Source organism: Oncorhynchus kisutch, linkage group LG3, assembly GCF_002021735.2.
Source record: "Oncorhynchus kisutch isolate 150728-3 linkage group LG3, Okis_V2, whole genome shotgun sequence".
In the NCBI taxonomy this organism is placed as follows: domain Eukaryota; kingdom Metazoa; phylum Chordata; class Actinopteri; order Salmoniformes; family Salmonidae; genus Oncorhynchus; species Oncorhynchus kisutch.
Genome location: NC_034176.2, coordinates 17,484,808 through 17,502,525, shown reverse-complemented (window position 1 = coordinate 17,502,525; position 17,718 = coordinate 17,484,808). Strand labels below are relative to the sequence as shown.

General features: G+C 42.5%; 1 protein-coding gene and 1 pseudogene across 1 annotated transcript; both read left to right on the top strand.

Annotated features, from left to right (window-relative positions):
• Positions 1-4,283: 4,283 nt before the first annotated feature.
• Positions 4,284-5,458, top strand: LOC116362058 (putative nuclease HARBI1; annotated as a pseudogene).
• Positions 5,459-6,968: 1,510 nt separating this feature from the next.
• ccdc180 (coiled-coil domain containing 180) lies at positions 6,969-16,889 on the top strand. The gene is made up of 37 exons (XM_020468601.2): positions 6,969-7,316; positions 7,413-7,582; positions 7,776-7,864; positions 7,994-8,103; positions 8,306-8,434; positions 8,528-8,638; positions 8,722-8,817; positions 8,909-9,072; positions 9,254-9,373; positions 9,483-9,562; positions 9,656-9,744; positions 10,028-10,147; positions 10,253-10,426; positions 10,552-10,667; positions 10,797-10,929; positions 11,029-11,071; positions 11,174-11,301; positions 11,391-11,575; positions 11,672-11,847; positions 11,952-12,132; positions 12,252-12,398; positions 12,498-12,642; positions 12,761-12,877; positions 13,008-13,103; positions 13,259-13,345; positions 13,554-13,732; positions 13,959-14,029; positions 14,259-14,322; positions 14,468-14,545; positions 14,644-14,713; positions 14,868-15,012; positions 15,113-15,273; positions 15,691-15,828; positions 15,935-16,046; positions 16,132-16,237; positions 16,380-16,521; positions 16,657-16,889. Exons 1-37 carry the CDS (start codon positions 7,257-7,259, stop codon positions 16,789-16,791), a joined length of 4,467 nt encoding a protein of 1,488 aa, XP_020324190.1. The 5' UTR covers positions 6,969-7,256; the 3' UTR covers positions 16,792-16,889.
• The last annotated feature ends 829 nt before the right edge of the window (positions 16,890-17,718 follow it).

Sequence of the window (17,718 nt, the reverse complement as noted above, 5' to 3'; positions counted from 1 at the left end):
GCACTTGTTGGCTGCTTTTCCTTCACCCTGCGGTCCAACTCATCCCAAACCATCTCAATTGGGTTGAGATTGGATGATTGTGGAGGCCAGGTCATCTGATGCAGCACTCCATCACTCTCCGTCTTGGTCAAATAGCCCTTAAACAGCCTGGAGGTGTGTCATTGTCCACTAAGCGCAAACCAGATGAGATAGAGTATCGCTGCAGAATGCTGTGGTAGGCATGCTGGTTAAGTGTGCATTGAATTCTAAATAAATCACTGACATTGTCACCAGCAAAGCACCACCACACCTCCTCCATGCTTCACGGTGGGAACCACACATGCGGAGAGCATCCGTTCACCTACTCTGCATTTCACAAAGACACAGCAATTGGAACCAAAAATCTCAAATTTGGACTCATCAGACCAAAGGACAGAATTCCACCAGTCTAATGTCCATTGCTCGTGTTTCTTGGCAAGCAAGTCTCTTCTTATTATTGGTGTCCTTTAATAGTGGTTTCTTTGCAGCAACTCGACCATGAAGGCCTGATTCACGCATTCTCCTCTGAACAGTTAATGTTGAGATATGTCTGTTACTTGAACTTTGTGAAGCATTTATTTGGGCTGCAATTTCTGAGGCTGGTAACTCTAATGAACTTATCCTCTTCGGCAGAGGTAACTCTGGGTCCTCCTTTCCTGTAGCAGTCCTCATGAGGGCCAGTTTCATCATAGCGCTTGATTGTTTTTGCGACTGCACTTGAAGAAACTTTCAAACTTTTCCAGATGGACTGACATTCATGTCTTAAAGTAATGATGGACTGTTGTTCCTCTTTGATTATTTGAGCTGTTCTTGCCATAATATGGACTTGGTATTTTACCAAATAGGGCTATCTTCTGTATACCACCACTACCTTGTCACAACACAATTGATTGGCTCAAACACATTAAGAAGAAAGAAATTCCACAGATGAACTTTTATCAAGGCACACTTGTTAATTGAAATGCGCTCCAGGTGACTACCTCATGAAGCTGGTTGAGAGAATGCTAAGAGTGTGTAAAGCTGTCATCAAAGGGTGGCTACTTTGAAGAATCTCAAATATATAATATTAAACACTTTTTTGGTTACCTCATGGTTCAGTATGTGTTATTTCATAGATATGATGTATTCACTATTACCCTACAATGTAGAAAATAGTCAAAATAAAGAAAAACCTTTGAATGACTCGGTGTGTCCAAACTTTTGAATGGTACTGTATATATTTACTCTTTGTATTGTTTTAATAAAATTGCAATATTTTGAACTGTGACTGCATGATGAATGTGTTTCTGTATGCAAGTTACATGTACCAGAGACCGTATAGAAGCCTTCCTCTAATATCTTTGCTTGTACTTCTTAATGTGCATTTTTTGTCATGCAAAAGCAGAGGAAAGTGGATAATGTAGCTAATACGAAAGGCAAAGAAAAGTTGGTGCTGTCACTAGTTACTACAGCCACAAAATCTAAATGAGCTATTTTGTAAAAATTCAAGAAAACTTAACATTTACTTTTTGCTCTTAATTTAAGGTTAGGCATAAGGTTAGCAGTGTGGTTAAGGTTAGGATTCAGTTTTGTTTTAAAATCATGTTTTAAGATGATACATTTTAGAAATGGGCGTGGTTTATGACTTGCGTCTGTGGTAACTCGTAACTACCGTAAAGAGGGGCGGCAGATAGCCTAGCGTTTAAGAGCGTTGTGCCAGTAACCGAATGGTTGCTAATTCGAATCCCCGAGCACACTAGGTGAAAAATCTGAAAAATGTGCACTTGAGCAAAGCATTTAACCATAATTGCTCCTGTAAATCGCTCTGGATGAGAGCGTCTGCTAAATGACTAAAATGTCATTGTAAAATGTAAGTCAAACTACAATTTGTACAGAATTATTTGGTGAAGAGGCGTCGTACACACTTGCACTAAATGCGCAAACTATTTGGCATTTATGGACCCAAACGGATGCAATGTTTGCATCATTGGTTTGAATTTTGTGTCACGGAATTAAACATTTTCACAAACGTTACATCAAAGACAGTACAGTAATGAAGATAGGAAGAAACTGCTTCTCCAATAGAAATCCCCGATCCCTTTTGTAGGGGACGTCATGGCGACTTTGGCTAGCTAAGCGCATGCGTAGATAGACGTCATCGGGTCTCTCGCACCAAACTCCGCTTGTGCAGGCCTTCAAATCAAATGCACTCCTTCAATATAATAAAAAATGTTTTGAGGAAAATGAAAACGGGGGCCTGTTGCACAAAAGTAGAATTAAGACATCCGGGATAAATGACTCAGCTGAGCTCAATGAAGCCAAAACATGTGCGTCCAGGCTTAATTGGTTGCACAAAGACCAAGCCAGGATGAGCAGACACGGATTCATTAAGCCAGGTGAAACCAATCCTGGATAGGTGCGCGCTCACGGCTCACTCAAATAGACCCCGCCACAGATCACAGATTAACTGATTTACCATGGCAACTAGAGCCGCGTACTTTTCCCCGTCGGAAGCACAAATCCTCATGGAGGCATACGAGGAGGTAAAAGATATAATTAAGAAGAAAGGCAACACCGCCACAGTGATAAAGCAAAGAGAAAAAGCGTGGCAAAGTATTGCAGACCGCCTGAATGCGTAAGTAGTGCACAATTACACACTCACCGCTCCGCTGAAACATCACAATTACAATTCAAATATTTAATTCACATCTCCAAAAATGCAGTTGTACTGTAATTATGAAACGGTTAAATTTTTTATTGAAATGCACTGCAGATATGAGTGAAATTGTGTAAAGTAACTCCATCACACTGTATAAAGCTATGATAAATTTTGATATTTTTACTGAAAACAAGACAAAAATACCAAGTAATTTTTTGCAGTGTGACTCCATTAAGTGTGTGTGTGTGTGTGTGTGTGTGTGTATAGATTAAACATGAACGGGCCAAAACGGACATGGCAGCAGGTCAAAATCAAATACAAGAACATTCTGCAGAATGGTATGGTCCCTGACTAATATTTAACAAAGCACAAGCATATATTGTACCCAGAAGGTGCCTGCTCACACATTGTCTGTACTGTTTTAGCAGTGAAAAAGAATACCCACAGACAAGGCACGGGTGGTGGGTCACCAAAGGCTGACCTTACCCCAGCAGAGGACATGGCCTTGGAGCTAAATAAAGGCAGGCCCGTCTTAGAGGGGATCCCTGGGGGGAAAGAGACGAGCATAGGTTCCTCCCAAGATGCCACCCGCTTCATTCAAGGTATGTCCTTCCATCTCTACATGGGATACAACCACATTCATATTGAATCAATTTGGACCGTCTGACTTTGGTTTACCTATTGCCTTGCAGTGTCTGGCAGCACTGTGTTCCTGTTAGAGCCACCAGCACAAGCACCAGACGATGCTGATCCAGTGAGTACTCCATCAAAGGCATACTGTAGGCCTGGCATGTCTTGTCTACTAGCTTCAATATGAATCCGATTAAATGTGATAGGGTGAAGGCCCCAGTGCAGCAGCAACAGCACATGATGGAGACGATGATGAGGAGGAGACCATCTCTCTGGATTCCAGAAGGCATGAGGTATCATGTTAAGACTGTGAAAGTACTATTTACTCTACAATGGTGAGGAGTCCTCATCAAAATCAAAAAATCTAATTTCTTTTACAGGACCCAGATGCTATACAGTGGGAAAACCAGCCTGGCAACATAGTGCGCATTAATAAAAGGACACCACATCCTGCCAAATTCCAGCTGCGCTAATTGTATTGTGTTCAGAGCTCACAAGCTATCAGAAAGTTGTATGGCAACCACCTCCGGCGCCAAATAGAACTGGCAGACATAGACATTCAGTACAAGAAGAAAAAGATGGAAAATCTTGCACTGGAGTTCGAAATAAAAAAGAGGACAATTAGGAAACTGGACCTTGAAATAAAAAAACTTGAGAGGGAGGTGAGATATGCCTTCAATGTACACTGTATGCTAACTGTAACACAAATGTATTAATCATTATTTTTCTTTCCTCCCCCAGCTCCAAGAAGATGACACAGCTCAAAATAAAAATTTGGTATATTCTCGTAAAGTCAAGTGAGCCATGACATATGAGCTCTTATTGTGAGCACACAGGACGGTGGCATCTTTCTAAGTTTTTTTTTATTTTCCCAGCAATCAGTACAACCAAGTCATCGTTATAAGGCATCGCCCTCTTTTGCCCACCCCCCCAGCACCAGGTGTGGCCACTAGCCTATATGAAGGCCCAAAATTGTGTGTTCCTTTCTGCTCTGACAATGGCATGCCCATTTGTGCGAGATGTGCTGGATGAAGAAGCACTTGTGCTGAGGAGAGCCTTCAGGCGAGAAAGGGTCTTCAGGGACCGGTTGGACCCACTGGCCTTCCCTGATGACCATCTATATGAAAGATACAGGTTTTCTGCAGATGGCATCAGGTATCTATGCAGACTACTGGGTCCCAGGATTAAGCACCGCACTGCACGGAGCCATGCACTGAGTGTGGAGCAAATGGTTTGTGTGGCCTTGCGCTTTTTTGCTAGTGGAGCCTTCCTGTACTCAGTGGGGGATGCAGAACAGCTGAACAAGGCCACAATTTGCCGCACAATAAGGAGTGTGTGTCTGGCTATCAAAGCATTAGCAGATGTCTTCATCTCCTTCCCTGGCCACAGAAGACTCTGACATCAAAGAGGAGTTCTATAGGATTGCAGGTAAGAGGATCTACAAATTACAGGACAACTGTTAACACATAGTAGGATACTCATTACTTTGTGTGACAGGTTTCCCCAATGTCATTGGTGCAGTGGACTGCACACACATAAGGATAAAAGCCCCCTCAGGTGCCCATGAGGCTGATTTTGTGAATAGGAAATCCTTTCACAGCATTAATGTTCAGGTGAACATAACTTTTTGATATTGTCCATTGACGAACACTCTGCATTGCCAGTGATGTGCATTGATTGGTGTAATATTCCTCATCTTATGATTTCAGATGGTCTGCAATGCTGACTGTGTGATCAGCAATGTTGTGGCAAAATGGCCTGGCTCAGTCCATGACTCCAGAATCTTTCGGGCCTCTGAAATCTATCAGTGCCTATCACAAGGTAAGCCACACAACCCCTATTTATAACCATCATGGCTGTGTCAAGAATGTCACTGTGTTTATGAGGTAGTAATGATGAGATTTTGTGTTGACAGGTGAATTCTCTGGTGTGTTGCTGGGAGACAGGGGGTATGGCTGCCAGCCTTTTCTCCTGACACCTTTCACAGACCCCCAGGAAGCACAGCAGGCCTACAACCATGCCCATGCCAGGACCAGGGCCAGAGTTGAAATGACCTTTGGCCTCCTGAAGGCACGCTTTCACTGCCTTCACAAATTAAGGGTCAGCCCTGTTAGGGCATGTGATATTACTGTGGCTTGTGCTGTCCTCCACAATGTGGCCTGCCTGAGGAAGGAGAGGGCCCCCAGAGTGCCACCAGCCATGGACTGGGACAATCCGGCAATCTTCCCTGATGACGACAGTGGTCGGCTGCTGAGGGACCAATATGTGTTGAATTATTTTAGTTAGTATGTGTGCTTTCAATTTTGGTTAAATATGTCCTGCGGTGGCAGAGGAATTTGGTTTTTTTTGGGTTCGTTTTTTGACGAATTTGGCCTCTTATGATGTTTGTGCGGTATACTGTGTGTAATACAAGGCTGCAGGGAGGCTACTGCATCCATTCATTTGTCTGTTCAGTTGATGTGTATGGATTTGTCCTGCATTTATTTTAGTGTGCAGACATGCAGGGTGTGTTATATACAGACCTTTGAATGTGTATGTATCATTTTGTATAATATGCTTGGATTCTGTGCTTTCCATCTTGTAGAGTCACTGTGACTTCAGTTTCGAAAGGAGCTGATGGTTTACCTGCTTTGTTTTGTCCTTATTCAATAAAGGAACATAATGTTACACATTGTGTTTTTATATTCATATGGAATGTGTATTTGTTTATATGACAGAATACTAGGGCCACACTGAAGAAAAAGGATAAAGTCATAAATTTATGAGGCTGGTTCTTTCTGCAGAAAAGCTACATATTGTTTTTACAGTTTTGATACTTATGACAATGTGATACTTAATATTCTGGCACATCAGCATGTCTTTGTTTATGAAACCATACTGAAGTACAATTTCACGAAATGCCCCACATCTGTCATTTTAACAACTGTCCTCCTTTAAAACAACTGGTTACAATATTATGACTTGTGTTTTTTTCACCTCTGTGGCCCTAATATTTTATATATAGTCTATGGGAAACTGTAAATTATCTAATGATAGCAACATCTAAAAATCATTTTTTATCCAAAATCATTGAAATGAATGATCACAAACGTTTAAATAATAACAGTGGGTCTCGTTATGTGATAACAATGTATAGTGAGCAGTGAAATAACTATTGGTTTCCATTTGTGGTGACTGCTGACTGACATTAGGGATGAGATTAAATAGATCCTGGAATTTAGCCTGGTCTGGAGCAGGCTAGCTCCACAGAATAAATCTCCATGGTAATTTATACCATAACATATCCTCCTGCCCCCTATCCATCTTTAGTGCAACCGGATTACGGATCAATTGAGCCAGGATCACCAAGATATCCTGGCTTAATCCCTTATCCTAGTTTTGTGCAACAGGCCCCGGGTCAGTTTGTAACTTTCACAAGGTTGGAGTAATAACATGTTCAACTACTTAAGACATTGTGTCGAATCTAGGATGTGCCTTCAGATTTTTAGAAAATTAACAGCTAAGGAAGAATTTTTCACATCTCTTATTGATTTCTCAACCCTCAAAGCCCAGTCTGGTCTGCTTAAGCGTTCCTGGAAGTCTCTCGATGTTGCGTCTCTGGGTTTAGAAACTCTGTGTTTACTTGTTACAAACGAACCCGAGATGGCTTCGAGGATCTGTTGTCATAGCGACGAATGGACGCTCTGCCTGGCTCGGATGGAATCGTGAGTTCGCATCCTAGCTAATCTCAATCGAATTTGAGCTAATAACGTGTTAGCCAAATAAGTATTAACTCTATATTATATAGCTAAAATAGAACACAATGTATTGTCATGCAATGTATATTTTCAACTATGGCTAGGGCTTGGCGCTTGAGCTGTTTTGCAAAGTAACGTTACTGAAGTAGCAAATAACGTTAGCTAACGTTACAGTAGCTGCTTGATTGCATTGCATGTTTAGGTAAACTACGTAAAACTCCTGTCTCGACATTATGGCTGAGGCTCGTGTCATTCCAAGTGGGAAAGTCTACCGCCAGATGTTTGACGCCCAGGTAGGCTATTGGTTGTTTATTGATATGAAATGCTTTAAAAGTTTCGTAGTGTCTATGTTGTTGCACGTTAATGCCACGCATCAATGTTATCCTCAGGTTCAGCTGTCAAGGTCTCTACATGATACTCGGAGGAAACGTGAGACTAATGAAGGATTCTTACCAAGGGACAATCCTCCTCTTAGTAGGGACACAGACACTGGTCTGCAGCAGCGGATTAGAACTCTTCAGGCTGAAACCCACCAATGCTCAGAGGAAATGGCTGTTAGGTACAGGCACTGTGGAATACAAGTTGCATCCTTCATACATACTCAATTCTATGTTTAATTTGATTTAAATTACATTGAAACAACATTGATTCAACCAGTGTGTGCCCAGTGGGTCATCGCGTATTGTCAATTTGTAATATTCATGTACCTTTGAAGGGTGTGTGAGTCTGTCTGACAATGTTTGACACCACAGGGACCAACTGTTCTCAGGCATCAAGCATTGCCATACGAGTGAGGAGCAGCTTGTTGAGGAGGAGATCCGTGGACTTCCTGACCATGTTGGCAAGTAGCACACTAAAGTTTTGCAGGCTTAAACATTGTAAGAGGGTGGGTGATGAGTGATGGTAGGCGAATGCAGACTTGTGCTTGTTTTGCCTGAGGTTATTGATCCCTTCCTTCTTATCTCCGCAGTGGCAGAAAAGCCAGGGTCAGACATCATTGACCGCCTGATGGAGAAAAAGCAGAGGAACCACCTAGAGGCTGTGGCACAGTTGTACAGGGACCTTTCTGTGCTCAGTGTGGTAGGCACCTTATATTCACTACGGTACCAAGTTTGAGTTTATATATTGAAGCAGTCATAGGCATAGTATAATAAACAAAAACGTGAGTTACTGTAAGTTGGTACAATACAATTTTGAGGTATTCAATGTCATGGCTTGGTAATTATAATTATTACTATAATTCTAGTAGTTTAGAAGTGACACAATGACTTATTGCTTGCAGGAGTATGAGACATTATTCAGGCAAACTGGGCAAGAGGTGCTGCACCAACTCTCAGTGTATGATGGCAATGTGGAGAGACAAATGCAGAGGATTGAAAATATTTCTGATTTGGAGAAGTTCACCTTACAGGTCAGAATGGCCTTAAATGGCTTTTCTTTTCATGACATCAATAGAATAAATAACCAACAACAACAATTTGAATTGTCACAACTGCTCTTACAGGGACTTCATGAGTTCTGGGATACAGTGAAACAAGAGTCAGTGATTAGGAGGAAGTGGATCAAGGATCTGGATGATACCCTGGCTAAGTATGAGTCTGACAGAACAGCCATGGTGAGTCTAATAGAACAGTACTATAACTTATCACTATGTCAATTACTTGATATTGTTCTTGACATTGTTCTATTGGTGTCCAGATTGCAGCATTGCTGAGAAAATACACAGGGAAACTGGAAAAAGTCTGCTACGTAATGCCTTCGGATATCCACCGACTGATCAATAGAGAAGCCATGGTAGGATGTTCTTGGTGCATTATCATCAAGGTAGTGGAGAAATGACACTAACTGCAGTGCACAGAGACACTCATGTCGCCTCCCTCCGCAGATGATAAACCAGGCTATTCTAGCAAATAGACGAGCAGTGGCCAAGCTCTACCTGAACCTGATGGAGAATGATCTACAGAAGGAGGTATTCCACCGACTCAGATGGGAGGACAAACTGCAAGACTGGAAGAGTTTTAAGGTCCTTGGTGTGGTCAGCAGGTTCAAGTAGGTTGTTTCTTCAGTGTTCAACAAATTAATTCATCTCTTCCATGGAACTTCTAGTAGGCTATTCTGTCTTTAACTTTGACTACCAAAAAAAGTCTGCCTCCTTATATTTGAGTTGTGGTATTTAGTGGCGTCATAATTATTGGTTAACTTCTAAATCCGATCAACGTTTTGGCATTAGAGTTTTCATGGGAAGCCCTCCAATCCAAGGGCCTAAGGACGTACAAGCTATTCTGGACACCATGAGCGCAGCACAGCAATCTTTTAGAGAAAAACGCATCAAAATTCTTCAGTCACTCACGTGAGTGAGCAGGCAATTTTCCCTTGTTGTGAAATGAGTCAGTGTGTCACACTTAGTTAGGGATACATTAGACAGATGATTGATTCATTGTGTCTGGGTTTATTTGTAGTGCCATGATACCTCCAAGATGTTCAAAGACTCTAATCGCTGAGTGGTATAACTCTTTGTCATCTGTCAATGAGCAAATTGGTGAGCAAATCCTTATTCTATACTGTCTTAATATTATGTTTATATACAAGTTTATATGCTTGTTCTGTGTTTTACATTTCTATGTTTCCTCAGATTGTATGCACATTGAATCAATGAGGAAGCTACATTCCTATTATGAAAATACTTGGCAAGAATGCCTAGCAGAGGTAGAACAAGTCAAGGTACATATCGGTCATGTTTTTCTTTTCCACCTTTTAGATCATCTTATTTAAAGGACATCTTGGGACTGATTCTGGAAATTAGCACGAGCTAAGGCATGATGGTGCAGTGCACCTGACCCTTGATAATTAATTGTGTCAATGTTTTCATTGAATCTGCCCCTATAAAATCAATTATTATTATATTATCTTTGAATTATAAATATTTCTCATTTAATTTGCAAATCTGGAAATGTACCCTGTAACTATGCTGAAGTCACATTTTCCTTTCCATTGGTTTACTTAGAAAGAGATTACTACATATGGGGTTTCTCCAGAAGAGATCCAGGATACTGTTAATGTTGAGTTCCTGCCTCTGATTGGGAAATGCCAGAGCCAGACCGAGGAGCACCTTGCCACCATGGATGTAAGTCCTGGGAAAAGAGAAAGACAACAACAGCACTGTATTTTCTATTCATCCTGTTAAAGGTTGGTGTTCCGTAATGCCCTGACTTTCCGTCTCTTACCCCAGAGAGCGTTTGAGTCTTTGGCCAAGAGAGCTGCTGTGCTAAGTAAGTCACTTTTCAAATTCACACGTGGAGCATCTCACCTGTGGGAGGTGCACAGTGCTGGGCTGCAGAGGAGGGAGCAGCAGCTGCAAGACCAGCTGGACGAGGTGCGCTACAGTCAGGAGCATGAAATCCAGGTGAGCCTCATTCCCAGTTCCCACCACCAGCCCCCCGCCCAGCACTGCCCTGCCACCACAAGGATCAAGGATACTGATAGCAGAACAAGGTCCCCTGAAAACTCCCACTGCTGTCTGTTTTCCAGAAGAAGGAGGCTAATCTTGATGTTATGTTGGACAGACTGAGACAGGAGAGCACTGAAGAGGCACTCAAAATCACGCTGGAGAAGACTCTACACTCCCTGGATGAAATAAAACTTGTGTAAGCTACTATTGTCTGTTTTTCCAGAAATATAATAGTATTTCTCTACAGATGGAGTTTTTTCAGAGCTTGGTCTCAACTTCACATGCAGACTAGGTGTTTCCTACAGCTGTTGTAATATTTCCGTAGATACATGCACTTCTACAAAGAAGAGGTGGACACAGTGGAGAGTTATCCTGCCATGGTCTTGGAGGAGCTGCACTCTTACAGCTTTGCTGTCAGTCGATTCTTCAACGTCAAGGAGATATATACCGGTAGTCAGGTACGGATCTAAGATGTAAAGCAAACCACTATTACTATAACGATTAGCCTTGTACAGACTATTTGTTAATAACTTTAAGGGTCTATCTTTTAACCACAGGACTCTGAGGAACTTCGCTCCCTTTATCCCGTCATAAACCTTGGTGAGTTGGATATTGTCCTTTAGCAGCATTCCATTTCATTGCTGTGACATTACTTCAGGATCCTATGTATGAGCAAACATTTGTGGGATGTTGGATCAATAGATTTAAGTGGGAGGGCCAGTGTGAAGAGGACAAGACAGACCACTGTACAGGGAAGGAAACGTTGTCCGGGAGGATTCCAGAAAAGTCCAAATCCAGCACATTCATCCTTTGATGAATTTGACACTGAGGTTCAAATCCATGCAAAAACACAAACTGCTACTTTTATTTTACCATGGCAGTGTAGGCATGGAATATAAATGGTTTCTCCTTGCTGTAGGATGTCATGGATTCCCATCGGGAGTTTCTTGACTCTCAGTCCAGTGAGACATTCTGCACCTCTAAAGGCAATGTGTACAACGGTCAGAGCTTTGTCTCTCAATGGGACACGGAGCAGGATTCCATTCCATCTGAGATGGAGTTGGTCGTGTTCCCCAGAAGTCTTCTTGCGGATCTACAAAAAGAGTACAGGCCTGTATAAAACCATTTATCTGTAGTACAAGTCATTATTTACTGTTGAAGGAGAGACTCTTTCTGAACAATGTCCCTCTTTCCTTGTAGTATACGTCTGTTGTTTTTCAATCACCTCGAAGAGCGATATCAGACTGCTCTGACCAACACGATGAATATTGTGGCAGCCAAGAAGGAAGCACTGAAGTCAGAGCAGGATCTCCGGCTGCACCTCCACCAACCACGGGCTAAGAGAATCGAGGTGGACATCCACAATGTCCGTGCTGGTGAGAAGATTAACCCATCTCACCTTCCAAGTCCACTCTAAATAAACAGTCCTCCCAGTAGTTTACTGTAAATGTATGTACATTTGTCTGTCTGCCCTCTTTAGCGGAGCTGGTACTGCACAGAGATCGTGTGGATAGGCACTGTAAAGGCATCTTGCAGGCCCTTGGCAACTGCCGAACGGACTTCCACGAACTCCAGATTCGACAGCACAAACTGACTGAGGACTTCAGATCCCAGATTTACAGCATGGAGGATGTCTTTACCTATGCCACCAAGTCAGACGTGTAAGGACATTTGTGGTTATCTAACAAAACGTTTAGAACATCCATTTACATGCAGTAATGATGACTTTTGTTGATCTTTTTCTCTTTGTCAATGCATCACTGCTCATCTCTGTCCTCAGGCTGGTTGGACTATGTGGTACGCTGCAATCCAATTTGGAGAGCCACATGAACATCATTCAGGCATCACAGAGAAACTTCAGACAGACTCTGGAGTCCAAGCTGGATGGCCTAAGAGAGACCAACGTCCAGTTAATCAAATCCTTTAAGTAGGAGTTGTTCCTCTATCCTGAGTTGTTCCTCTATACTTTTTTAATAGGGTGTCAAAGTACGGATTATTTGGTAAAGGATGGCCTTTATGCCTGCAGGCTGTTCTCAGATGGAGGGAACTTCACACCCAAAGAGATAGAGGCGCATCACAAACGGATTGAGAAAATGGTTAAACGTATCGACACCAACGACGAGGCCATAATGCTGGATATGGAGGGGACAGAGTCCAAGTGTCAGGAGCTGGTATGAACTTTAACTAAGCTCAAAGAAAAGTCACATTACATTTGTTTTGACCCAGATTATTTCAGTGTTACATATTTGTGCTGAGCTTTGCCATACCAATGTTGCATTTACCCCTTAGGCGAAGGATGTGATAAACAGATTTGAGGAGAAATTCCACTTTTTGACAGTGGATTTGAAGTTTCTGGAGAAAATCCAAGGAATGCTAACAAATACACAGGTTCAGATAAAAACAGAGGTACATTATTATATCTGGTCTGCCCGCCTCTCATGATATCTCTCGTTTACCGTCTTGCATCCCTCTCTTGCCATTACTCATATCTTAACATACACCCACAGGTCAAAATGTGTCTACTTCTATTTTGCAGGCAACAAAGAGCAACATGCAAAATAAGAAAATCAACAGCCTCCTGACAGAGTTAAAATGTTTGGTAGATACTTGTGCCAGAAGCAGTCCAGAAAAGGTACTAAACTCAATCCAAATGTGCACTGATTGATTTATATTTTTCTTTTTGTAAAAGACTACTAGACAGAGCATAGCACATAATTTTTTTGCATCAATAACAGCATATTTGTACTATTTTTCCTAATATATGTTCATTCATTTTCCCTCTTGTAGACAGTGACGACAGATGATGTTTTCACTTTTACGTGGTCTATAATAGAGGAATTGAGGGCACGATGCCATTATCTCCAATGCTTTTTGGTAAGTGTGTTGCAATGGATATAAAGTCTTCTATATAAACATACATAAAGACAGCTTACACAAAAACACATTGTTATATTAGAAATAGACTGTAGTGGATTTTACTATGTTGTTGTTGATCCATAGTTTTTATTGTTGCATTGATCATGACTGAGGTGATCATGACTGAGGTCCAGCTAGGGTTTAATGCAGTGTGTTTTGTGTGCAGAACCCTTCCTTGGCAGTACTGATGCCTGAATGCCCTCTCCAGGGGGCCTTCGCTGTAGCAGCACGCCCAAAGTCCCGCAAGTCAGCAAGCCCTGCCATAGACGGTCTGCTCCAGCCCAGCCGCATGGGGGTGTCCTTCATGGATGATGTGGCCGTGGGGGTCATCCGGGGACTGCTGAGGTCAGAGAGAAGCTCACACAGCCTCTAATAATACAATCGGTAACTCTGTTTATAAGGCCATAGAGAATCATGTTCATATAGACAGTATCCATTTTGGAAAGCGGCTGTCAGAACTCCCTGGTCAAAGACGAGATGTATTAGGTCCAAATAGGCCAATTTAATGACTGATCTTTTACATGGGAAATGCAGTGAAAAGGAGAACTGACATTCTCTGATGATTCCTCAGGCTAAGCAAGCCTAAAGTCACCCAGGAAGCCAATTCAGAGTCGACAGAGAGGGTCTCAGCAGCAGTCACAGGTACCAGCCATGTTGGCTTACAATGATGTCACCCACTTCAGAGGAAGGATGGAATTAAATCTAGCCAATAAGAACTAGCCTGGTGCCCAGACTCTGAGCAATATTGCTGTTTGTACTTAGCTATACTAACGTACTATGTGGTCTGTCTGGCTCCAAGGATAAGAACAAATGCAAAAGTCATGCTGATTCCAGTAAGATGTAATGTTTTGTCCCTCTGTGCTCTTTGTAGTCAGGTTGTCATCTCCTATTGGGCAGAGGTCAGGGGATTCTGCCGAATCTGTCAGTGCACAAAGGTCAGAGGGAACCTTCTCTGTGTCGTTATCACTGGAGCACAATCATGCAGAAATCACTTGTAGTAACAGTAGAGTTCCTGTATAGCTTAGTATTGCTGGTCAGTTTACATGGAGACCTAAGCACTCTCATCTATTTATTTTATAGTGTGAAGAGGTTTTCTAAACCCACTCGCTTTGACAAGAGATTCCAGGTGTTTGGTCCCAAACCAGAGACACATGGCGTGTGAGTAGTCCTTAATAGCACAGCAGCATGCCTTACTGAGATCAATGCTTTGCAGATCAATACTGATTTAAATTCTCTCACTTCTGTCATTCTTTCAGAACTACTTTCAAAAGTTTGATAACCAGCATTCTTTGGAAGACCAATGATATTCTTCTCCTGGTTGCTGAGGTAACAGCTCATTCGTTATAATCTGCAGTTAAACCCAATATTGCCATGTGTCATTTGATCCTATGTTATTTATAGTAGTCTAATATTCCCAATTATCACAATCTTCCCAATGTTAATTGCCAGTAACACTAATTTAATTGTGTGTGGCGATCAGGAGTTCTATAAGAAGAAGGAACGCCGGCCTATCACAAGGCCTCAGTACCTCCAGGAGACGTTTGAACAATGTGCTGAGGAGATTAACAAAAGGCTGCTCGTCTACCAGAGCCAAACTCAGGACTACCACAACAACTGTCTGCAAGGTTAGCATGGACTTTTGCATTTCCATCGATTGGGTACAGTTGAGGCACATTTTCTCCCCCTTCCTCTCCTTCCTGTCACGTGTTCCCTGACTTTGGACAGAATTCCGACAGCAGCTGAAAGACATTGAGGAGGGTCTTTCCAAGGTGCCAGGGGTGCTCATCTCTAAACTGGGAGAACAACACCTGGGGAGCCTGAGCCAGGACACGGACAACATCCGTAAACAGCTAGGCATCACTCTGCATGAGAGCGAAGGGAGGAAGGTACTGTTGCCTTGTTTAAATGTCTTTCCTTGAGGAAATCTCTGATCTGACAAGGGAAGATTGGTGAAAGCAATAGAGTGGAAACCATGGGCTGTATTCAATCCGTATCGCCAAAGGTCCGCATTAAAATTTAAAGGCAATTTCCGATTGAGCCGACATATGCAGTATTTACAGTGAATACAGTCTCTGCGACCGCGGGAACATTGTCTTTAACTATCAATCGCGCTATAAAGTAGACCTTCAGCGCGGATTGAATAGAGTCACCTTTAAATCTATTCACTCAGAAATCTGTAATTATCTCAGTGGAGGAAAGATGCATTATAAAATATATTCCAACGGGGGGTGGGAGGGGAGTCAGTCATACTAGTGAATCTCCTGGTGTGGAAAGGCATTCATGTCTGTATCTTGTCCTTTCAGAAAAAGCACAGTGGCATGCTGAGTGTGCGTCTGAGCCATCCTGCTTGTGAGAAAGAGCTGGAGGCCTTGAATCGTGCTGAAGAGGAGAGACAAAGAGAGCTGACCAATGCCATCACGAACACTCTGCAAGAGCTACAAGTAAGCACTGACCATATCCACATCTGTTTTCACCTTATCAGCAGTAGGGAGTTGGCAATTCGGTGGCTGTGAGTCTCATGGATGCACATCATTTTGTGGATTTCAGGCATGTGTGAGGAAACATGGGGAGGAGTTTGTGAGAGCACTCACCTCTCTGACAGAGAACCTGCTGTTCCAGATGGACAACCTCCTGACCGTAGATGAGGTCCAAGTTGGCCGTAAGTCTCCATCCATCCTCGCAAGCCTTGTTGATTTAAAAGTCAAAATAACCGCCTTCTTGTTTGATCTGATATGGAATTCTAGAAGCTGAAATGAAGAGTGAAAATGTCACCACTCTAATTCGCCGAAAACAAGCTGGTATTCCGCTAGAGGAGAAGCAAAGTGCACCACTAATACAGCGAGGCAGCAGGTAAACGCAGTCTGGCAGTGACAAACACAATATGATGGTACAGTAAAGAATGCAGTAATATTTTCATATTGTGCACCTCTTTAAATGAATATGATTAATACAGTCCTGGAAACGTAACCATATATGACATTTTATGTGGTAGAACGTGGCCAGGAATCTCTTACTTTGGATCCAGTACTGATGGTCCAGTGGAGCAACCATGCAAGAAAACAGCCTCCATCACCACTGCAAAGACCACCTTAGGCCACCTGAGAGCAGTGGAGGCCCGTGAATCTATGTACCAGGTAGGAGGCCAAGGCATTAACCTCAGACATGTGAGCAGACAAACCCAGAGGCTAGCTATAATACATAATATGACATATTAAAATGTTCAATTAAATAGGATGTTGTAATGTGTGTGTTTGGTTTGGGGCCCACAGTGCTATGAGCAGCGGCACAGGGAGGAGCTGGCCCGGGCCGTGCAGGAGAGCCAGGTCCAGAGGACGGAGGTGCAGTGTTGGGAGGAACACTGGAGAGGCTTACTGAACACTCTGACCCAGCTCAACGCTGAGTGAGCACCTAGCAACTCCACACCAGAGCTCACCGTTTTCTACAGCAGGTCTAGACTAGATTAAAATGACATTTCCAGTGACAAATAAAATCATGGTTTGCATTTTTCTTTCTCTTTCTGACACTAAGGGATTGAAAATACTGCTTCGGCAAAGTTGCGTATGTGTGACTAATATTGGCTATAAAACACAATATTCAATACACAGAGCGTAGATTTTTGTTAATTCTGGCCGGGATTTTATCAGATCGCAGATTGTAGACTATGGCTTTTAAAGGCAATGTTCAGTAAATGCTGTATATGTCAGATCAATCTGAAATTACCTTCAAAAACTGCATTTTCGACTGTGCAGTGAGCTGTGCTATGGATAAAATCCCAGACAAACTCTTTACAATGAATGCAACTTTGTTGTTGTTATACATTATTTTTTATTTCAAGTGTTGTAGTCTTCATAATTCCACATGAAGAAATTGTTAGAAGGTCCAATGTAGCCATTTTTTATGCCATCATCAAATCATTTCTGGGTAACAATTTAAAGTACCTTGCTGTGATTGTTTTCAATTAAAATGGTCAAAAATAACTGAGCTAATTGATCAGTTCAGTGATTGACTAAATTCAACACACCTGGTCTTCCAGGTCCGTAAAATAAAAAACATGAAGTGCTTGCACACTCCATACCATGGTTACCTACCTCTGGTCTATTATCTAATTTATCGCATGGTGATGTCACCATGGAAGGCCAAAATATCAGCGGTCTAAGGCACTGCATCGCCGTGCTTGAGACGTCACTACAGATCCGGGTTCGATTCTTGGCCGTGCCCGAGAGACCTGCGGCGCACAATTGGCCGAGAGTCGTCCGGGTTAAACACAGTCTCCAGTTGTACAGTGTTTCTTTCACCCAACACATTGGTGCGGCTAGCTTCCAGGTTAAGCG